A 24,442-nucleotide genomic window follows, 5' to 3' on the forward strand; every position below is an offset into this window, starting at 1 on the left:
GGTTAGGAACCCTGTACAGGGGTTGTGTAGATAAGGTATGAGGCCGATTTCCCAGGAGGTTTTATTGGCTCTGCAAGTTGAACTTGACTCTTTAAAGGGAAACACACCCTTTCAGTCAAAGCCTTGGTAAAACAACCAGTTTTTCCAGTTGTGTTTTGTTGCAAAATAAAGTGGATTCTTATTGCACTGATGTAAACAACTATGTTGTTATAAGTCAAGAATACTTACAACCAGTTTCTGAATTCTAGAGAAACCAGGCAGAGAGAAACAAACATGTTCCAAATTTTGTTCGTAGGAGTATACCTTACTTAGTTGTTAAAAGCCGTAGCTAACTTGAAAGAAAGTTTCCTTGACTCTGAAAAACAAAACAAGAATTAGAGCAGTGTTCAAAGCAAAAATCAAAAAGATTCATTTAGTTTTCTATTAGTTTAGTCCATTCCGTTAACTCTTGTTCTGCTTAATATTTGTAAACATTTCAACTTTTCATGAGTCCTTTACATTTTTGTATTATCAGACACCTATATTCAAGAGTACCTATTAAAGTTCCACAGTGATTATAAACCATTTTTTGAAGAAGATTAAAATAAGACAACAATTGTCTGTAAATGACAAAATGTCCAGGGTGGTTACAGTCAAGAACATGATTGACAAATTTGGTTATTTCTGTGGCATACAATAACCCAACATAACAACCTTAATTGTGATTGATAGCACATATTCAGACATTAGAACCTTAGACATCCCATACAATTTTGGACATATATTAATATTATTCCCTAAAACATAACCTGAAGAATATTAGACATCATTTTGGCAATCCCGTGTACCTAAACATGTTAAATAATCCTGTTTACCTCTCTTCAGCATGCTCCAGGGGCCCTTTGTAGCACCCAAAAGCAAGTGGTCAGGAAAGACAACCTTGAGACTGAAGTTTAATTTTGGGAAGCCTGTGAAATATGTTAGAGGTTTAAAACACTGGATATTATGAAACAAAATTTTACCATAAGTCATTTGTTTTGCCAAAACAATGACTCAAAAATTAAAAAAAAAAAACAAAAACTTTTCATTAGCCCTTACTACTACATGAATAGAGAGCCAAATTTCACCCTTGCATTAGTCTACTATTGTTAACCCCAGTTTTTAATGAAGCCTTATAGACAATCCTATTCAATCTTAACCAGTTTGACCATGAGGTGAGATTTTTACATACATTTTATGTATGGTTATTTTATAACCCTTTACAAGTTTTGCTAAACAGTAGGTCAGCATCGTAAGAAAACCTTGTTGTGCTTTTATTTCAAAGTTTAATTTACAGAAAAAATATATAATACCCTTTTGAATTTAGTCAATATGTTCACACACACAATTTCCTTTGCAAGATTAATATTTACAGTCTTTTCACAATTGGTTTAAACCTTCTGCTTTATTTTATCTAATTTAAGACAATCCTTTATCCCTAGGCAAAATGGACATTTCCATGCCTTCTTATAATCTTTTAACTAAAAACACATTTTGCTGTTTTTACACACCTTGCATGCAAATCCATGTTCAGTAGTCTCAATTACATGTCATAATGGTAACTCTTAGTGATTTTTAACTTTAGTGTAAAGTCTGGTAAGTTGTTTTAATTATGTGCTAGGTGCAGATAAAGTCTGATTCCTTTCAGCATAGTTAGGAGCATGGTTACTTCTATTTGTTCCCAGATCATACTAATTGTGAAGCAGGCAAGTTGACAGTTTTTAAAAGGCCAAAGAAGCAGTGTGCAACTTTAAAACATTTAGCAAAGCTAATATCTGACCTGCATAATAAATTAGACCACATTTTTATACCTTTGAAGACATTTGTATTTTACCAATAATTCCTGTCTGTTTTTATTTTAAATATTAAAGTCACGTGAACTGAAAGGTACCACAGCTTTTACTGCAAAATATTTAAGTGCTGATTTTTCTTAGGCCAATTAATTGGCCTTTTTATAGACTTCACGTATATATCACATGTATGACTACATGGACAGTCAGAAGAAGATCCAGCAGCTCAGGGTGGAGCCCTTTTAAGAACAGGGCTATGAATACAGTTTTCAGGGCCTAATAAACAAGCACAGCCAGAAGACAAAGACAGATTTAGAGAGGGGCTTATCCACCTCTAATTCCAGGGGTTCCATGAGGAAAACAGGGATTTCTCCAAAATGGGATTTGTGGCAACTTAATCTGTTTCCCAAGGAGTCCCAGGCCACCAGAAGTCATTCTAGGGTCTTTCATGCATGCATCAAGAATGATAAGACACAGTGGAAAAAAGTAATTCAGTCAACTGGGAAAAAAAAAAAAAAAAAAAAAAAAAAACCTTTTCCAGAAAAACAAGATCTTTGAAGAGAAAAACATAAAGGCCTTTTATATATACCCATAGCTTGGATATCCACTTTGAGGTAAGCTGAGCATTCTTTAAGAAAATCCTTTTTCGTTAATTAAAATTTTACAGAGAATGTAAACAGTGATCTTCATCATTACTTTTACTGGTTTGCACCACTGCTTTTTCACAATCATGTTCAAGTTCTCCAGTTTCCTTTGGGAGAAAATGGCTCGGCTCAAGCAAGGGCAGGTTTTCCTCTGGACCACAGATCCCTCTAGTAGCAAAGCTTGATAGTTAAGGAGGTGATTATCTGTTAGCCAGGGACTTTCCTAGAGGGCAGCATTCCTGCTATATTGTATGGGGTGTAAACAGTTATTTCCCATGGTTAGCCCAGTGGTCTCTGGCACCAACAAAGCTGCCATTGTAACTGCTTAGAGGCAGGTTGACCAGGCTTTAGCCACCAAGTTAAGTTCCTCACTTAGGTAACCCACTGGCTGTTGAGCTGGACCTCAAGCTTCAGCCAAAATTCCCAGGGCCATTTCCTTCTTTTCTGATGCATAGAGACTGAATGCTTTTCCTTTGGAAAAACTGGGGGTTGATGCTTTAAGTAAGGCTTGCTTTAGCTGGTTAAAGGCTTTTTGAACCTCAGATTCCCAAGTTAATGAGTGAGTTTTAACCGCTGAGTTTCGTTATGAGGTGGGATAAAGGGCAAGCTATTTCACGGTATCCAGGTACACACAGTCTGCAAAATCCACTAATGCCTAAGAATCCCCTCAACTGTTGAAGGAAATGGGCATCCTTTCCTCACCTGATGCTCCTGTCCCTTCTGATAATACTAGACCTAGGTACCTTACTGAAGTCTGACAGAGCTGAGCTTTAGATTTTGAGACCCTATATCCCCTTTCAGCTAAGAAACTGAAGAGAGCTTCAGTGCCTCCCTGAGACTTCCTTGGTTGGGGGACAGAGGAGAGTGTTATTTACATACTGCAAAGTTTCAACTTGAGGGTGAGAAAAACTAGAAAGATCTTTGGATAGGGGCTGTTTCAGCAACTTCCTTCCCATATTAAGGGCTGTCTGAGTAATAAACCTGTTCTTTATTGAATAAAAAGGTTTAAGGATTTTTATTTAGCTTTTGGTCTATCATGGAAAGCTTGGAAGAGTTAATAGGTTTGGCTCTAATCCCCTGCAAGTTCTCCAATATACACATTTAAAAGAGTTTCCTTCCCCATTTTCTGATGCTATCATCATGGTCCCATTTATGGTCCTCCAAGGGCACTGGTATTTTCCCCCACTGGCTTCTCCATCCCTGGAACATCCAGGAGAGTTTAAATACTTGTGTTAAATCTTGGAAGGCCTCTATACAGGAGTGAAGTTGGGGCTTGCCCCGAGTGAACTTTAGGGTCTGAGGGCTAAAGGAGATCCAGGCTGCGCTCAAGGGTAGTGCAGAGTTGAAGATGGGGTGTTACCCATGTAGAAAAGAGACAAGAGAAGAGGCGTCCCTCAGTTCTCTTCAGAGTGGCCCAAGATGGAGGGAAAGGCTGGAGGGGCATCCCCCTGCACCCCCTTCCTGCCGTCCTCTGGGTCCCAGTGACCATCCTTCATAGGTGCCGCCTCATGGTTACAAGTATGACCTTCACTTATGGTCCTGGAGAAGCTAGTCGGCATAACTAGTCATGCTCATCTGCTTGTGGCCCTGGCCCTTCACCCTTGCTGGTTTCCTAGACCTACTTTGCCCGTAAGGTTCCCAGGGTACCCTAAGGGTCCAGGAGAGATTATATTTGGGCAAGACACTGTAATGCAATGGAGGAAGTCTTTTAATATTATCTCTGGCTTCCCTTGCTATGACCCAAGTGAAACATTGAAATCCCAGAGAATGGGACCAATTGACTTCCAAACATAAAATCCCCCTTTTGTTTAAATGCCAGTGTAGTTGGATGTAGAACAGGTGCCTCAAAAAAGAACATATGAATTGAATGGCTGTCCTCTTGACTGTTAAAGATGGAGCTTTGATATTTACAGATGGGTCATGGAGCCTGGTCCCTAATAGAGGGACATAGGAGGGAGGGCAATTGAGGAACTAGAGGTTTTCGATAAACAGCCAACAAGACTCCCCATGGAGAAAAAAATCCCATCCCACTAGGTGGCGCTGTAGGATCTGAGATGTTAGGTAAAAACTCTGACTCCATCTCTCCAGGCAGAAGTTAGGGAGGTTTGGGGTTTAATAGGCTGTCCCCAGCAGAATAAAATTAACTTGTCTCATAAAGGAACTGTTTAAATTCATTGAGCAGTGCTGAGCTTTTACATGGAGGGAAGAAATAACCCAAAAGGAGAAGGAAACAATCCAAATGGAGAGGGAAGAGGATATTCACTTGGGGTGAAATATCCCCTTATATAGTGCCATCAATGTCTATCATTGAGGATAAAAAGCCCTTACTAGGTGAAAATTTAGACTGATCATGAATTCCCCCTGTCTCCAGGAAATCACAAACACAACAACTCTTTGTCTTAGTAATCAGGAATGTAACTCAAAGTGTTGTTGTGTTTGTCAGTTGGTGTCTTAGTAGTCAGGGATGTAACTCACCAACTGACTCTACCTAGCAAGACTATGTCCCTAGGCTGCAAAAACACCTGTAACATTGCATAGAAAGAAGGGATAAGAGGCATGATAGCCATGAAAAGAAAGAAGGAAAATGCAGTAGGAAAAGGCTGGAGGTCCTTGTACCAATGCCCTGATGGCTGTCGGGGACTGGAGATAATACTGAGGGGTAGCCCCAGCCAGAAACCTTCAGTTGCCCTAGGACCTCCTTCCAATCCCATGCAATGTCTGGGCCCTTCGTGAAAGAAAACTGGATTGGAATAGACAAGAAGCCTCAGAAATGAAAGTAAAAGGTTAAAGATCTGCTCTTACTCACTGTTCTGATGATCCCTTCTTCCTGCACCTGAATATGTGCACCTTAATGTAGCAGTTTCTTGTCCTCTAAACTAGTACCTGGCTTCTTTGTCCTGCGTGCAAGAAAATTGAGCACGGACACAAGGGTGGGGGTGGAGCAAAAGTTTAATAAGCGAAACAAGAAATGCTCCACAGCAGAGAGGGGAGTCCGAGTGGATTGCCGAGTTACAGCTAAATCCAAAAGCTTTTATAAGAAACTCTTCTCATTTCTGTAGCAGTTTGAGCAACTTCTTTTATCAGTAAAGCTGTCTGTGCAACTCCCCTTACCTTATGCAGCTGTGGGTATGCCTCTAGGCAAGCACAAAGCGCTGCTTCTCTTGTTTAACTGTGGGTTTGTTTTAGGTAAGCCCCCATCCTCCCTGTGCCAGTTTCCATGGAGCCCACCCTGTATATGCCTGAAAAGGGGAGGGATCTTTTTCCTGAGAGCTCACTAATTATGGAAAGAACAAAGGGCTTCTGTACTGGACCATGTCTGCTTATCTGTGTGCAGGTGTAGCCTGAATTTTTTTTTCCCCAGGTTGTTTTACTTTTACCTGTTGCTGTGACTTTTCAGGCAGACCATTTCTGCAGTCTAAGTTTGCCCCAACTGATTTTTCCTTCCCTTCTCCCTCAGTTCTAGAGGGTATCTCAAAGTAGAAAGATTGTGGGGTGGACAGTAGACATTACTGAGAACAAAATATAAGAGGCATTTCAAAAATATTATCCCCAAAGCAATTCAGGGAAGAACTATGGAGCCGCTGTTATGTGTTATATGCTGGGAATATGGTAGTGAGCAAAATAGCTGAGGCTCCTGTGCTTAACAAGCTTACAGTCTTGAAAATTTTGTAGGAAAGATTTCTATGCAAGGGCATAGAGGTATATACAAAAGGATGATTATTGAAACATTATTATGAAATCAACAGAAATGCCCATTAATAAGGAAGTAATACAGTAGACTATGGAACAGCCATACTATGGAATATTCAATAATGTATTGAAACATTATTATAATGTTTTCATTCTTATTAAAAGAATTATGTAAGTCTTATACATGCTGACATGGGAGAAAAGTCTATACATACTCATCTGAACATGTGTTCTATATACATACCAGACATGTCTACATGAGTAGACAAAATCTTAAAAAATATATACAGCCAACTGTTAACAATGATTTCCTCTAGGAGATGAGATTTGACATCCACTAGGCGACATCTCTCCTCAGAAAAGGGAAGTAGAAGCTCTTTTAGGGAGAGGTGGGAAATCTGGAGGGAACAAGAGGATTGAATGTGACAAAACCTGCTGAAGAGAAGCAGGGAGGGAACTTTCACCTTTATGTCATAAACTTCTATGTTGTTTGAATTTTGTACAACAAACTATGCATTACTTTGTAATTCTTAAGACAAAGAATATAAGTAAGAAAAATACATACCAATAGAGTTATTCTGGCACACAACCTGGTTTACATTTTTCGAATTATTATTTCTAAACTATACATTGGTGAAAGGAGATGGAAAAATTATACAACACACAACACAAAATTATGCTCTATTCCAGCTCTTTTGTCCCCTGTCCTCTGTAAGAACGCAAGGCCTGCAGATGTTCCCCAAATGGAGGTCCCTAGGACAGCAAAGGGGTCCTTTACCACCTTCTGTCACCTTCACCCCACCCTTTTCCTCCCTCCTTCAGCCCCTTTATGTTTCTAATTTCATCCTGTCTCCCATTCAAAGTTTTTTGTTTTGTTTTTTTTTTTGGTTTGTGTCCATCGGGACCACTTTATTTTTTATTTTTTATTTTATTTTATTATTATTATACTTTAAGTTTTAGGGTACATGTGCACAATATGCAGGTTTGTTACATATGTATCCATGTGCCATGTTGGTGTACTGCACCCATTAACTCGTCATTTAGCATTAGGTATATCTCCTAATGCTATCCCTCCCCCCTCCCCCCACCCCACAACAGTCCCCAGAGTGTGATGTTCCCCTTCCTGTGTCCATGTGTTCTCATCGTTCAACTCCCACCTATAAGTGAGAACATGCGGTGTTTGGTTTTTTGTCCTTGCGATAGTTTGCTGAGAATGATGATTTTCAGTTTCATCCATGTCCCTACAGAGGACATGAACTCATCGTTTTTTATGGCTGCATAGTATTCCATGGGGTATATGTGCCACATTTTCTTAATCCAGTCTATCGTTGTTGGACATTTGGGTTGGTTCCAACTCTTTGCTATTGTGAATAGTGTCGCAATAAACATACGTGTGCATGTGTCTTTATAGCAGCATGATTTATAGTCCTTTGGGTATATACCCAGTAATGGGATGGCTGGGTCAAATGGTATTTCTAGTTCTAGATCCCTGAGGAATCGCCACACCGACTTCCACACCATCCCACCAACAGTGTAAAAGTGTTCCTATTTCTCCACATCCTCTCCAGCACCTGTTGTTTCCTGACTTTTTAATGATCACCTGGTGTGAGATGGTGTCTCATTGTGGTTTTGATTTGCATTTCTCTGATGGCCCAAAGTTTCTATCTTGCCCTTTTCCCCAAGTTGCTATCTTCTGCATTAGAAGCAAGTCCCAAATTTCCTTTCATGTTTTACATATTTTCACCAATTCTGGTGTCTGTTGTAAATCAAAATTGCTGTCTTTCTCACCCAGTTCTGCTTTTTTAAGCCCAGTAGTTACAGTCAGATGAAAAAAAAAAGTTGTCTGAGTCCCCATCTGGGTTATAGTTTGCTTCAGGGGATTATTATCCCTACCCATCTAAAATTAGGCACACCTTGCTCTGCCTGCTTCAGTTTCTCTCCAGAAACATGACATCTTCCTACAAGATCTGCTTTTCCCTACTACTGTGTTTTTGAACTTATTCTGAAAGAGTGTTTGGTCCCTCCCAACTTTGGGTTACACTGCAGAGTACTCTTTCAGAATCAAAATGAGTCTTTAACAGTCCCTGTTTGGGGTTTCTTCTATTTAGGAGGAGGCTTCTGGAAACTGTACTCCTGCTACAGTTGTTTCAGATAGTTGTGTAGAACAACTAAGCTGTTTAGCTAGTCTAAAAGCTCTAAACAATATTAGCACTTTGTTCATTCCACAGGAAATTTCTGAATGCTTGCTATATGCCTCAGGTCAACCTGTTTAATATTTTTCTGAATATTTTAGTAAAACACAGTAATATAATGTGTTTAGCTTTCAAACGCAGTAATCTAATGGTTTATTTATAGCAAGTGAAATACATCTCTTGTGCCAAAAGCTCATTTCAAAAAGGAAAATAAACTAAAATCCAGGTCATGAAAAAAAAAAAAAACCAACCACTTGATAGCTGTAAATACTGTCTTAAGCATCCTCAGCATAAATTCACAAATTAATTCTTTTTATTACAGAATAAGTATTGGTTATGCAGTAGCTTTATCTAGGAGTAACTTTATCTCATAACAGCTTCTCTCTTTTATCTTGTGTTTCTGTTAAATATTGAAGGCTGTATTTCATTCACTTACCGTAGTTAAGTCGATAATATGTAATCCAATCAGAAAATATAGTCAGCTTGGAGCCAAGCATTATAGGTTACCTGCAAATAAATATGATGGAATTTTCTCTTTACAGATGCAAGTATTGGCATTATGATGAAAACTTGCTCACTTCGAGCGTTGTCATTGTCTTCCATAATGAAGGATGGTCAACCCTCATGAGAACAGTCCACAGTGTAATTAAAAGGACTCCAAGGAAATATTTAGCAGAAATTGTGTTAATTGACGATTTCAGTAATAAAGGTAATGGCTGTAAAACTCACATTTTGTCTATAAAATAAGTTAAGCATGACTAATTGCAAAAATGTGATTTCAAAATAATTAGCTTTAAAAAATTAATAGCATCTATTGATAGCATCTGTTATCAACAAGTTGACACTATGCCAAGCATTGTATGTGAGTTATTTTGTTTAATACTAACAGTAATCCTTGGAGTGGGTATCATTATGTCCATTTTACATGCTCAGAGATGTATAAGTAGTACACAAAAATTTGGTTGTACACAAAAATTCAGTAAAAGTATACCACTGATTATAATGTTAGAAGCGAAGATAAACATAGGTAGCATGAAAATATCGTTCAAAATGGCTTTATAAAAAAGCTTCCTCCAAAATTTAATTGAGAATTCTTGCAGTCTGGATAAACCTTTGCTGGTTTTGCAAGGACATGATCAGAATCTTGAAACTGTACACATATGTTAGCACGAATAAATAGAAATACGGCCTATTTTTCCCTTCATCTCTGTGCAGCTGATCCTTTTATTAACTAATCATTTTTAAGTATCCTAGAAAATGTATAGCTTTAAAATTTTTAGTCATATCAAATGCATTTAGAGTAGAGGCTTTAAGATACTTTAAAGCTTTTCTTCAGTTCTCATGTTAATGTCAAATCTAAAAGCTTTTAGGCACCACATTTTGTGTATGTCCATTTTGTTTATGTCTGTCTTTGTTGCAAATTTCTATGACAGTAATGTTTGCATTAAAATACTATTTCTATCTCAAGACAAATGATATTGTTGGTACAATAATAATTGAGATGAACAAAAATCTAAATCTATAAAATAACTTTTCAAAATCCCCCAATTTTACTAATTTTAAGAACCTCTATATTATTAATACCAGTAAAAGTTTATCATATCCTAAAAAAAGTGAAGATACACCAAAAGGTATTTAGCATCCTAAAATAACTGCTTTGCCAAAGAAAAGAACACAATTTCAGACCTCAGAGTAGTGTGTATTTTTTTACTGTTGTCTTTTTTTTTATCTTTACTTCTTTCACAAATCTCTGATGAAGACAATCATGCAGGGTCCCTTGAGTTTAGAGTAGGCAGAGAAGTTTGGGCTACCCTTGAACGAAAGTACAGCTTTAATTTTTTCAATTTCAAAACAACCTGAAAATCTCAGTCCTATCCTTAGTAAAATTATATACTGTTTGGTTAATCAGACTTGAGTGATAATTTGGTGTGTACATTCCCTAATATATTCAGAAAGTAAAACTTTTAAGATAACAATTTTTCTTTTAAAGACAAATGCATATAAAAGGAGCTAACTCATAATAGCACTTGGGTTTCTGGGCATCACAGTATCCTCTATAAAGGTTTGGAGCTTTTAACTAGAGCAAATTCCTCCACACACGTGTGCATCAGCTAACTGCTGCTGAGTTGGGCCAAAGTAAAAGCAAACCCACACTCTCAGTGCCTCGCACAACAAAGGGTTAGCTTTTGCTCAAACTACACGGTCTCTGTGGGTCAGCACTAGCACTGCGCCCCATCCTCACCACAGGACCCATGCGTGCTGAGCAGCCTCAGCTCAGACACTGCCTGCAGAGGGGCAGTGGGAAAGAAGACACACACAAGCGGCCTCTTAACGCTTCTGTGCGCGCGACTGATGTCATTTCCACCCACATCTCGTTGGCCAAGGCAAGTCACACATAGCTTGCAGTCAGTGGGTTAGGGAGGATAATTTTCACCCAAGGAAGGGCAGTGAATATTTTGAGCCCTTAACACATTGTACCACAGTGTGAAATACAAGGAAGGCAGAAGGCATTGGATGCACCATTTCCCCCTTTGGTCCATGGTAACCAAGAATCTAAACTTGAAGCATAGGCCATCAATTCATTTCTGTCCATAAATCTTAAGATATGTTTAACTTGCATATGCAAAAAATCCTCCTAATGGAATTCAAAAAGGCTTTAAAAAAATAATTTAGGACTGCACTGAACTTTAAAAAGAAGAGGATAAAGCCTTTTTTTTTTTTTAAGTTAACTTGAAGGGAAAATTACTCAGGTTTTCTGAGGGGAAAAAACATGATTAAGCACGAGAATTTTATTTATAATACTTATTAAAACTGGGTACCGAAATAGAAAGTTTTTTTCTCAATTCCAGATACCCATGTGTATCTTACTAAAAATAAACGCCCTAAAATGAGTAAAATATTAAGTATACAGTCTGATTTGCCCATTTAGCCACTAACTCATCTCTAAATACAGCAATTTTCCTGTGATTGCATATTCATGGGCCAAATTTTTAAACAATTTTAAAACAATTTGTGTGTCCTCAAGAAGCATCTTTTAAATGATCTGCAGCTCATTCTGACCGTGGTGAGCTAATTTCATGGGCTCATAGTGGTACAAACAAAAGCTGTTCTCTTATAATGGGAAGCCAAAGATGGAAACTTTGCCAAGTGTGTCTGGTTTTTATATCACAAAACTTCCTCTACTAAATTACAAACACATATATACATATATGTATGTATAATTAGAATTATATTTATAATGTATAATTATACACGTGATGCTTAAGATAAAGAGAAAATGAGATTTTTTTTTATTATTTGCCAACTTGGTGGGAACCATATTCATCACACCAAGGTTACAGCTTTCAACACTGATTGTGGTTGGGGAAAGATGTCCCAGAAACAAATGTTAAATAACCTATACCCTGTGTGGATTCCAGTGAAATCGTATAGTATTGTTAGTAGGCAGTGCATCTTCAGAAACCCTAACCATTGCTTCTGCCAACTGCAAACAAAATATTGTTCCTGAAAGCATTCAGATTGGACATTAACATGTGAACAGGAACAAAAGTTTTAATATATATATAAAACCTTTACTGTCAATTCGAATAATCGTTGTTTAGAGGGATGTTTGATAATTCTCAGACTAACCAGTTCTCTATAGGCATATTAAACTCAAAATTAACTTAAATAATATACTTTGCCTTCCTTCTTAATAGATAAAACATTCAATCTGGTCCCTGTAAAATTTCTGTCTGCCCAATGCACCTGTATTCTTGTTTACTGAGAAAAATAATAGTTAATTGGTTTCTATTAGTCTATTTTATAATATCGATTGATTTTTCTTAACAGAGCACTTAAAAGAAAAACTGGATGAATATATTAAGCTGTGGAATGGCCTAGTGAAGGTATTTCGAAATGAAAGAAGGGAAGGTTTAATTCAAGCACGAAGTATTGGTGCTCAGAAGGCTAAACTTGGACAGGTAGGAAGCATTTGATATCTACAATGTCAACATGTTGGGTTTGGTAACTAAATCATATACATTTTTAATCATTCTTCAGTTTTTTTTAATTGAAATGAGAATGCTGCCTTAAATAGATAACTTATGTGTCAGAATTGACTATAATGCTAATTTTTATTAGCATCTAATTTTAAATTGTGTGTAATATATGATGTAACGTATATGAGGAGTATTCTTTCACCTGCCTCTTTTTTTTAAGGTTTTGATATACCTTGATGCCCACTGTGAGGTGGCAGTTAACTGGTATGCACCACTTGTAGCTCCCATATCTAAGGACAGGTAACATTACCTTGCTTTTTTTCTTTCCTGGTTGAAAGTAAACCTTGTCCTAGAAGGGCAAATAATATTTTCATCCTTTGATTCCAGTTCCATTCAGTGCATCGAGTGTGCTTTAGTGTTATCCCTCATCTAGTTGTTTCCTTGGGTGGAGCTAGACTGATACTCTGGACTGATTTAAATGTAGGCAGTCTGGCATTTGGGAGAAACCTAGGGTTCCTCACTCCAGAATCATTTTGTGGTTGAGTTATTAAGACTCCTCTATTTCCAGGCACTTTCTCTAAGAGTAATATGAATTGCTCCCTCTAAACTGGGGTAAGAGTTCTAAACACTTGAGGAACCATGCTTTGAAATTATATCTATTGATTTTTGTGCCTTTTAAATTAGTACTTTCAGTAGTAAAGACCAAGTGTTACTTGTGTCAAGGCTTTGGGTTCCTATAGAAACTTTAAAGTTTAGAAATAGACAACTATTCCAAGGAATTGTGGCAATCACCATTAAATTTCCAGAAATGTCTAAAACAACATAAGGCACCATCAGTTTTCTAGCTGCAAAAGCCTTCCTTGCTTCTAGTCCATAATTAGGAAAATAAAACACGTCCATGTGGCAAATGGCAAATGGCATGAATCAAAGGCAGAACTTTGGAGGATTTAATCGTGAGAGGATTTAATGTGAAGGCCGATCATGAACATTCTTCACATGCTGTCTGATTTAATCCTCACAGCAACCCTGTAAGATAGAGATTATTAGCCCCATTTGACTGAAGAGGATACTGAGGCTTAGAGAAATTAAGTAATTTTCCCCAAATCAGATAGCTAATAAACTGTCAGACCAAGGCCTCCCTGGGAAACTTTACACTGCACCATGTATTTAGGAATGTGAAAATCATAAGAAGTGAGGAAAGTTAATTGACCAAGTGTCAGATGACTCTCTAGGTGAATACCAGCAGGCTTCTGGGCAGTAAGGAAGTGGTTTTCCAGATTCCAGTGGCAGATTCCACGAATCTGACGGTGACCCTCCAGTGTAAGTTCACACTCTGGAGAGAAGGAAGCACCTTTCTAGACTCTACTTCCTCCATATTAAAGTTCTAAGCCCTGTAGGTTTTCCCTTTTCCTTGGTTTTTAAACTTCTAAAAAGCACCTTGACCTGGATATAAAAAGCTGTTATTTTCATTTTAGGAAAATAGATTTTAAAATCCTTTCTGACAAGATGAACATTGCAACAAGCAGGGTACCAGATAATCTTTGTAATGTCACTTTGACATCTAATTGCTTATAGAGTACTAGCATTTTCGTGAAGCCCAAATATAAGAGATTCTTTGTTCCAAATTCTCAGACCACTTCTTAAGTTCTTCAGCAAGTTTTGAGGGATTTTTTTTGCTTTTTTTCTTTTTAGCAACAATGCTTTTTTTTTTTTTTTTTTTTTTTTTTTTTTTTTTTTTTTTTTTTTGCAATAAAAGCTGTTTTTTGCAGTTAGAGGAGTGAGGAAGATCAAGTAAAAGTACAGAAACACATTTTCATAACTGTTCCCAAGAAATAGAAAGAAACAAAGGGTTGAGAGAACCGCTAAGAATGTGGCAAGTACTATCTGTGACCCCACACACACGCACATGCATGCACACGTACACATGAGCTTTTTCATGGGTGATAGGGAAAATAACAGGCAAGAAAATCTTATAAATAAGATAAAATTACCAAAAGAAAGTTGCCTTTAGGACCAAAGTGAAAAGGAGAAAACTCTATTAAGCTCAATGATATAGTTCTTTGTCCCTGACATTTGTCTGTAAGCCTAGGGGGAAGCCTCCTCTCCTGCCCTTATGTAAACAGGCTTTTTGGCTTTTATGGGACATTCATTTACTCTACTTTCCATTAGATATTAAAGTCCCCCAGTGCACAAACAAATCAACAACAAAAAGAGATAATGTAGTTAGGCATGCTGAACTAGTCTTGGGTTCTTAAATGCTTTTTCATTTTCTGTAAATGTTTCAGAACTACATGTACTGTGCCTCTAATAGATTACATAGATGGGAATGATTATTCCATTGAACCACAGCAAGGTGGGGATGAAGATGGTTTTGCCAGAGGGGCCTGGGACTGGAGTTTACTATGGAAACGTATTCCTCTAAGCCACAAGGAAAAGGCCAAAAGAAAACATAAAACTGAACCTTATCGGTAAAGACTATTACTTTATTTTCTTATGTTGAATGTTTATCTAAGTTCTTTTTTTTTTCTTCCCCATGAACTCGTATAAATGTGTGGGTCCATACATACGCTTCCATTTGATCTTTGCTGCCATCATCAACACAATACAGAACCATTTGCACTGTGCCGCTTATAGATGTCATAAATGGCAACACATATGAAATTATACCCCAAGGGGGTGGTGATGAAGATGGGTATGCCCGAGGAGCATGGGATTGGAGTATGCTCTGGAAACGGGTGCCTCTGACCCCTCAAGAGAAGAGACTGAGAAAGACAAAAACTGAACCGTATCGGTAATCACTAAATCACTTACATATTTTTCTTTTCTCCAGTTGCTGCTAACCTATTAACCTCTTGCCAAGCTAAAGATTTGTTATTAAAACTGTAGATGCTGTCTCAGATTCTGAAAGAGCATCTTTCCTTATACTGTTTCAGAGCTTTCAATCTGCTCCATTTGCTCCATTGTAATTGCTTTTACCCTAAATGTGATGTCCACTACTGAGTGATGTACACACTTTCATTGGGGAAAGAAAAATAATGTAATATGGCATTTGTTCCAAGTACAAGTGAAAAAAAAGAAAATCTTAGTTATCCTGTCCTACTGGATTAGACATCAAATTTTATTCTTTTGATGACAGTGTCATTCTATAAATTTAAAATACATAAATTACTTTAATCCAACCAAGACTTTTATTTCCACGTTCATGCCATGGGTATAATGTTAACAATGAAGGGCACTAGCAAGAGATTTTGGGGTTTTTCTCCCCTTTTGCTGTTATGTTAACTCTCAAATACTAATTTTGTACTAGTTAAATCTGATGAATCACAATACATGACTTTAAAAAATGTTACATAGAATCATTTATTGCTTCATTCTCAGAAAAGTGATTCATTAAAAGAAAACTCTATTCAAAATCAGCTTTTGTCCGTTCTTGTGTTTCTTCCAGTAGAACAACTCATGCTACTCTCTTCTTTTGATCTTGTAATTAGAACATTTTACTGTTCCTATAAAAAGTGACCCCAAATGAAATGTTTGCTCAAATGTTAGTATAGCCTTCTCCTGAATGTGTCTAATCTTATTTTTCTGATCCTGTGGTTCTGCTTTTGGTCTTTCTTCCTGTTACACTGCTGGTAATGTTAGAACTCTGTTTTGGGAAGGTGCTTCCAATGTCATGGAAATGCTTGTGGGATTTGGGCATGTCATGATATCAAGATACTGAATGGCAAACATAAAGAAGTTATAGCACTTAATTATAGTAGCTTAATTGGACATTTACCAAATTTTTTTTGGTAAATTTCTTATTCAGAATAGTCCAGGAATCTACTGCTTACCTGCTTAACAAATAACTGTGGGAGAAAAAAAAATAAAGAGTGCTGAGCAAATTTATATTTCTGCTAATTCCATAGGCCAGTAAAGAAAATTTTTACAGTGAGCTAGAAAAATTAAAGGGAAGTTATCTGTTAATTACCTCACTGGTGTCCATGTTAAGATGCATTTTCAAGTATATACTGAGATGAATAGGAATATATTTAAAGAAAAAAAAAAAACCCACCTGCCGGGCAAGGTGGCTCACCTGTAATCCCAGCACTTTGGGAGGCCAAGGCAGGCGGATCACCAGAGGTCGGGAGTTTGAGATCAGCCTTGCTAACATGGTGAAACCCCATTTCTACTAAATATACAAAATTAGCTGGGCGTGGTGGTGTGTACCTGTAATCCCAGCTACTCGGGAGGCTGAGGCAGGAGAATCACTTGAACCTGGGAGGTGGAGGTTACAGTGAGTCAGAATCACGCCATTGCACTCCAGCCTGGGCAACAGAGTAAGACTTGGTCTCAAAAAGAAAAAAAAAGACACAGCTATAATGGAATAATCTTAAATGACAGTTAAATAAAGGTGACATGAAAATATCACCTAAAATGTAATAGTGTTGTTACTGAGTTAGGCAGCATATTTTAAGAAGAAAAAGCATGAGAGAACAACTTTTTCCTGATACTATTTTCTTTTAGTATTGAAAATATTTCTTGATTCATTATCCACTCAACAAACATTTATTGAGTGCTTACTGTATGCCAAGCACTATTTTCTGGGGATACATTTTTAAAGATATGTTTCCTCATTGAATTTAAAATACAGTGAGTCAGACAGAAATTAAACAGATAACTACGTAAATAACCCTAAAATTAGCCTGGTGTGGCGGCACGTGCCTGTAGTCCCAGCAACTCAGGAGACTGAAGCAGAGGGATTGCTTGAGCCCAAGAGTTCAAGGCTTCAGTGAACAATGATTGTGCCACTGTACTGCAGCCTGGGCCACAGAGTGAGACCATGTCTCACAAAACAAACAAAACTCTGGAACAGCAGCTATGATAAGTAGTGTGAAGAAAAATCACAGAGTACATGAGTTTATGGAAAGATGAACCTAATCCAGCTTGGAAGATCAGGAAAGGCCCTTCTGACAAAGTGTCATTTAGGCTGAGACCTGAAGGGTGAGGGACCAATTCTGTGGAAAAGGAAAAGGAACATTTCAGGATCGTGAATAACATGAATGAAGGCCTTGAGACAGAAAGGAGGCGGGCATGTTCCCGGTGGGAGCAGAGCCGGGAAGGACTCAACGGGAAGAGAGACCATGGTGAGCCCAGAGAGCCGGGAGAGACGGGTTTCATGCAGGCACATGTGGAGGAGTCTGCTCTGGCTGCTGTGTGATTAGCCTTGAGCAGGGGGCAGAAGAGAATAAAGGACACAAGCTCAGGAGATACTGGAAAGTCTAAGCAGTGTTGGCCTGGTCTAGGCTGGTGGCAGTGAAGTTGGAAATAAGTCAGCAGATTCAAGATATATTTTCAAGGCTGGGTGCGGTGGCTCACGCCTATAATCCTAGCACTTAGGGAGGCCTAGGCAGGTGGAACTTTTGAGCCTAGAAGTTCTAGACCAGTCTGAGCAACATGGCGAAACCCCGTCTCTACAAAATACATAAAAAGTTAGCTGGATGTGTTGGTGCGCGCTTGTAGTCCCAGCTACTCAGGAGGCTGAGGTGGGAGGACTGCTTGAGCCTAGAAGGTCAAGACTGCAGTGAGCCGTAATCATGCCACTGTACTCCGTGCTGGGCCATAGAGTGAGACCATGTCTCAAAAAAAAAGATTTTTTTTTTCAAGGTAGCATCAATGGAACCTTGAAATAGGTTCCATTGCACCTATTTGAGTAGATTGAATATTATGTATGATGATGAAGTTACCCTAATAATATTGGGTACCCTAAAATTTAAGAATCATCATGGATTAGTAATTAATTGTTCAGGGGAGGGGAGCAGGGAGCAAGATAAATTCTGCTGTCATTTCTCCCAATGATGGGAGTGACTTGTCCCTAAGAAGCTACCAAATCTTTTTTCTCTTGGATCTAAAAAGTGTCCAATTTAAGATCCATTCAAGAAGCCCCAGAGATGCACAGGTCACCCTTTTGCATTCCTACCTCCTGGCATAGTAAATATATATGTCTAATTCTCCTGTGTCATTTCTGTGCTACATTTGCAAACTCTGAATGAACTGTGGTTGTTCTACAATGATTTACACTCTTATTTGGCGAGCCCCTGAGCTATAAAATTAAAAAATGACAGACTACTTCCATAGTGTATGGTTTTGTTCATCCAAGAATGACTCATAAATCAATGCAGGAGCAGTTAGCAGACCACGGCTGTATGGCTCAGTGTTTTTAAAAGTGAAAGAGAAAATTTTATTTTAACTAAAACTAAGGCTTAATTTTTAAATCCACAGAGGTACCAAGGCGCCCTCTAATGGTGAACTGAAACAATGCTCTATTTTGTAATGAACTATAGTTTCAGTTAGAAATTGTGGTAAATTCGTTAGGGAATTATGAACAGATTTTTTTCTTTTTTTGTAAAGGCTTTATAATTTCTTAATGTTTGGCCATCAGTTTTGTCTCTTCTATGCATTTTCAGGCTGTATTCTACAAGGCTTCTTGCCTATTGGTGAAGGGTTATTGGGGGTTTGTCTGTAATGGTTATTGCAGTGTTTCTTTTTCTTAGGTCCCCAGCCATGGCTGGGGGATTATTTGCCATTGAACGAGAGTTCTTCTTTGAATTGGGTCTCTATGATCCAGGTCTCCAGATTTGGGGTGGTGAAAACTTTGAGATCTCATACAAGGTAACATTTTATTTTAACAGATGGAATTCTCCAAGTACTTACTAACTTCTGTGGCTTTCAGATAAAGCTAGTTTTTTTGTGGGGGGAAAAAACCCACAATTATATAATGCATTCTCCAAATTATAAAGAATGATTTAATGAAAATGGATGCCTTTGAGGAAAAAATAAGGCAAAATTCAAGCTCCAAACTTACCATATATTTACAGGGCTCAGCTCAAAATTGTGGCTAGCAAGCTTTAGAAATGAAAATACCTGCCCCCACATCCCAACTTTCTATATATTGGAGCTTTTTATTATAGAAGCCCTTGGAAAAATCTGCATGCGTTAGGGCCACAGTTGACCACCCACTGACATAGTCACCCTTTATCGCTGTAGGACATGATTCAAGACAGAAGCAGAGCCCCACAATGACTGCATCCTCAGGCTGACTTTGGAGCTGTCTTCCTGCAGCACCTCCCCTGGTGTTGAAGCAGTCTTGGAGCAATACTACCTTCCATGCTCCAGCCCCCACCTCAACCCCCATTCCTACCCCCATTTTCCAAAAGAAAGAGAGAGTGAACTATATCAGAGTTTGAGTTAAACAGGTATTCATTACCTCTTGTCTTAAATGTCCTGTGCGTAGCACTGTGAGGGATAGAAGAGTAGTAAACCAGTCGTTGCTCTCAAGGAACTTGATAAGAAGATATTAGAATCATACTTAAATTCATAATACAAGAAGGCAGAATGGCATTCAGTTGGTGTGCTTAAAAAACAACGGTGGCCAGGCACGGTGGCTCACGCCTGTAATCCCAGCACTTTGGGAGGCTGACATGGGCAGATCACGAGGTCAAGAGATCGAGACCATCCTAGCCGACGTGGTGAAACCCCATCTCTACTAAAATACAAAAAATTAGCCAGGTGTGGTGGTGCACACCTGTAGTCGCAGATACTCAGGAGGCTGAGGCAGGGGAATTGCTTGAATCTGGGAGCCGGAGACTGCAGTGAGCCGAGATTGCACCACTGCACTCCAGCCTGAGCAACAGAGTGAGACTCCGTCTCAAAAAAAAAAAGGAGAGAGCGTTATGCTAGATGTAGAATTTGAGGCAGAAGTAGGAAGATGGGTATGATGTTAGTAAGCACAGATAAGGGATGGGAGGGGGATTTCTAAGCAAGTAGCATGGGGAAAACTACAAAGAAGGGAACACAAGGAACATATTCAGAGAACAGCAAGGAGCACACTTTGGCAGAATCAGGCGACATGAATAAGGAAGACATCTAAGAAGATAAAATGGGAAGGTGTATTAGGGCCATATTGAAGAGAGCCTTTAAATCTGAGTTAAGAGATTTTTATTTAATTTGATAAGCAGTGGAGAACGATCAAAGATATTAAGCAAGGGAATAACATGACCCAAAGCTGCCCTTCAGCTATAATAATCTCTCGCTATAAATAAGGATAGTTGAGTAGAGAGAAGCTGAAGGTGAAGAAGCCAGTTAGGAGGTTATTATAATAATCACCCAAGTAGGAAATATATTAGCAATGAAAATGATTAATGAGTTAGGAATAAAGAATCCACATGACTTTGCAAGGTTATATTGGGAGAAAGTTGCTAGGGGCTATGGGTATACAGTAAGAGGACCCTTAGTAGCAGTTTATTATTAATACTATATTTCCTGTTGCCTTCTTGGTTGTTACATGAGCTTTTAAAAGCAAATTATTTTAGGATTTGTTTAAGAATTCTGTGTGGACACTGTATATAATTTAGATTTTAGATTTACACTTACAAGATAAATTTTCAGTTATGGTTTATGTTTGTATTTGAAACAACTTTCACAACCTGTTTTTCCTTCATAGATATGGCAGTGTGGTGGCAAATTATTATTTGTTCCTTGTTCTCGTGTTGGACATATCTACCGTCTTGAGGGCTGGCAAGGAAATCCTCCGCCCATTTATGTTGGGTCTTCTCCAACTCTGAAGGTGAGTTTTTTCGGTAAAAGGGGAGGGTAGGGAACTAACATTTATGTACCACATGCTATAGTAGTTACTTAACAATTGTCAGCTTATTGAGTGGGCTAAATCTCTTCAGCAGTCATGTTGATTCTCACCTTTAACTTAGCTAGACTTATTCACGAAATATCTTACTGTTCTTTAAGACTATTCAGCTGAAGCAGGAGGATTCCTTGAGCCCAGGAGTTCAAGGCTGCAGTGAGCTATGATTGCACCACTGCACTCCCCTCCTGGATGACAGAACGAGACCCTATCTCTTAAAAAAAAAAAAAAAAGATTGCACCCTATTTTTTAATTGACAACTAAATATTGTATGTATCTTGTACAATATGATGTTTTGATATGTGTATGCATTGCGGGATGGCTAAATCTGGCTATTTGGACATGTATTACATCACCTACTTGTTTTGTGCTGAGAACACTTAAAATTTGTTGTCAGCATTTTTCATATATGTAATATATTATAAATTGTAGTCACCATGTTGTATAATAGATCTCTTAAAACTATTCTTCCTAACAGAAGTTTTGTGTCCTTTGACCAAAATCAGCCCACTCCCCGCAATCCTCACCTTCTGGTAACCACCATTTTACTCTCTCTTTACTTGTTTACACTCCACATGTAAGTAATATCATGCAGTGTTTGTCTTTCTGTGCCTGGCTTATTTCATTTAACATAATATTCTCCATGTTGTTGCAAGTGACAGGATTTTTTTATTATTTAAGGGTGCATAGTATTAATACCATCATGTATACATACCATATTTTCTTTACCCATTCATCTGTTGATGGACACTTAGCTTGATTCCATATCTTGGCTATTGTGAATACTGCTGCAATGAACAGGAGTGTAGATACCTCTTCGATATATAGATTTTATGTCCTTTGAATATATACCTAGTAATGAGATTGCTAGATCGGATGATAGTTCTATTTTTAATATTCTGAGGAACCTCTGTACTGTTTTCCCATAATGGCTGCACCATTTTGCATTCCCACCAACAGGTGGGAGGGGTATCTTGTGGTTTAATTTGCATTTCTCTGATAATTAATGATGTTGAGCATTTCTTCATATAACTGTTGGCTATTTGTATGTCTTCTTTTGAGAAATATCTATTCAGGTCCTTTGCCCAATTTAATCAGGTTGTTTTCTTACTATTGATTTGTTTGAGTTCCTTCTATGTTACGGATATTAGCCCTTACCAGCTGTATGGTTTGCAGATGTAGCCTCCCGTTCCATAGATTGTCTACTTTGTTAATTGTTTCCTTTGCTTCCAGAAGCTTCTTAGTTTGATACAATTCCATTTGTCTATTTTTATTTTTGTTGCCTGTTCTTTTGGGGTTGTTACATCCAAAACGAATGTCATGGAATTTTTTCTTTTAGAAGTATTACAGTTTTAGGTCTTCACATAAGTTTTTAATCCATTTTGCGTTGATTTTTATATATGGTGTGAGATGAAGGTCTAGTTTCACTCTTTTGCATATGGATATCTAGTTTTGCATTTATTGAAGAGACTGTGTTTTCCCTAATGTGTTCTCAGCATCTACCTTGAAAATCAATTGACCATAAATGCGTGGATTATTTCTGGCCTCTCTGTTCTGTTCTTTTGGTCCGTGTGTCTGTTTTTATATGAGTACCATACTGTTTTGATTACTATAGCTTTGTAGTAGATTTTGAAATCAGGTAGTGTGATGCCTCCAGCTTTGTTCTTTTTGCTCAAGATTGCTCTAGCTATTCAAGGTCTTTTGTGGATCCATATGAATTTTAGGATGGATTTTTTTATTTCTGGGAAAAATGTCCTTGGAATTTAGATAGAGATTATATTGAATCTGTAGTTTGCTTTTATAATATGGATATTTTAATAATATTAGTTCTTTGAATCCATGATCACAGGGTATCTTTCCATTTATTTTGTGTATTCTTCAATTTATTTCATCAGTGTTTTATAGTTTTCAGCATGTAGATTTTTCACCTCCTAAATGTTTTATTGTTTTGCTTAGCTATTGTAAATGGGATTGTTTTCTTAGTTTGTTTTACAGATAGACCACTGTTAGCATATAGAAACACTACTGATTTTTCTGTGTTGATTTTCCTGCAACTTTATTAGATTCATTTATTAGTTCTAACAGCTTTTTAGTAGAGTCTCTTTAGGATTTTGAATATATAAGATTATGTCATCTGCAGAGACAGTTTACTTATTTTCTGATTTGGATGTCTTTTCTTTCTTTCTCTTGTCTAGTTGCTCTGGCTAAAACCTCCAGTAGTATGTTGAATAGAAGTGGGGAGAGTGGGCATCCTTGTCTTGTTCTTAATTGTAGAGGAAGAGCTTTCAACTTTTCATCGAGTATAATGTTAGCTGTGGACTTGTCATGTATGGCCTTTATTGTGTTGAGGTACAATCCTCATGCAATTTGTTGAAGCTTTTTACATTGAATTTTGTCAAATGCCTTTTTCACATCTATTGAGATGATTATATGGTTTTTGTCCTTCATTCTGTTAATGTGGAGTATCACATTTACTGATTTGTGTATGTTGAATCATCCTTGCATCCCAAGGATAAATCCCACTTGGTCATTGTAAATGATCTTTTAATTATTTCTCTGTGTTTGATTGAAGTTAACTGAGCTTCTGTAAAACAATTATTTAGAATTATTTATCCAGGTCTGCTACTGGGAGATGATTGTGATCTTCTAGTGGTATTATGTCCTCTTCATTTTTCATGTTTCTTGTTGACTTACATTAATGCCTGTGCATTTTGTGGACCAGTCACCTCTTGTGGACTTTACAGGCTGGTTTCAATGTGGAAAGACTTTCCTGTATGGGGGAAGGAGGGTGTGAGGGTACTTGCTGGGTGGGATATAGCAGTTCTGGGACTACTGAGGGTACCAGCTATGTATTCCCTGTGCAGATCAGCCCACCAAGGTCAGTGTTGGTAAAGATTCCAGTGCTCCTCAGTGGCTAATGCTGTAGATATCTACAGTGGCAGTGAGGCATGTTGGGGTCTTCGGGTATGGCTGCCAAGGTCATCCTGATTTTTCTCTCATTGCAGAAGTTGAATGCCCCTTGGCACTGGTTCTGACTCATAGGCTCACTTGCAGTGGCAGTGGTACTTGTAGAGTGGTTATGGACCTGAGGACTGAAGCACAAGCATGAGTGGAGAGACTATGGCTACAGGATCTGGGGCAGTTTAAAAACCCCAGGGCTTAGGGCACAGATATTTTACTACTGTATTGATAACAGAATGCGAGGTACCAGATGCTTGTGAGACAGCTGAGGTAGCCAAGAATGGGAGCACAGATGTGCTCAGAGTTAATGCAGCTCTGGGGACAGAGTGGTGCCTAGCTGTCTATGGCAGCTGAGCTGGTGCTTGGGACATAGGTACCTTTGCTGCCATGGTGGTAGCAGTATGTGAGGCCCAGATGCTTGTGAAGTAGCTTTTAGAGCCAAGGAAAGGAGCAGAAGTATGCATAGAGTTAGAGCAGCTCCTGAGTTGGGGTG

General features: G+C 38.1%; 1 protein-coding gene across 2 annotated transcripts in view; it reads left to right on the plus strand.

Annotated features, from left to right (window-relative positions):
* Window positions 1-24,442, plus strand: part of GALNT7 (polypeptide N-acetylgalactosaminyltransferase 7) — a 154,774-nt gene that overhangs the window by 113,838 nt on the left and 16,494 nt on the right. The window contains exons 3-8 of one of the 2 annotated variants that reach the window (XM_030816330.1): window positions 8,877-9,043; window positions 12,166-12,296; window positions 12,535-12,614; window positions 14,600-14,782; window positions 18,845-18,962; window positions 20,794-20,916. In XM_030816330.1, the coding sequence (XP_030672190.1) occupies window positions 8,877-9,043; window positions 12,166-12,296; window positions 12,535-12,614; window positions 14,600-14,782; window positions 18,845-18,962; window positions 20,794-20,916 (802 nt within the window). Of the gene's footprint in view, window positions 1-8,876; window positions 9,044-12,165; window positions 12,297-12,534; window positions 12,615-14,599; window positions 14,783-14,922; window positions 15,106-18,844; window positions 18,963-20,793; window positions 20,917-24,442 lie in introns of both variants that reach the window. The other variant, XM_030816331.1, reaches the window with a different exon arrangement.

Source organism: Nomascus leucogenys, chromosome 7b, assembly GCF_006542625.1.
Source record: "Nomascus leucogenys isolate Asia chromosome 7b, Asia_NLE_v1, whole genome shotgun sequence".
In the NCBI taxonomy this organism is placed as follows: Eukaryota; Metazoa; Chordata; class Mammalia; order Primates; family Hylobatidae; genus Nomascus; species Nomascus leucogenys.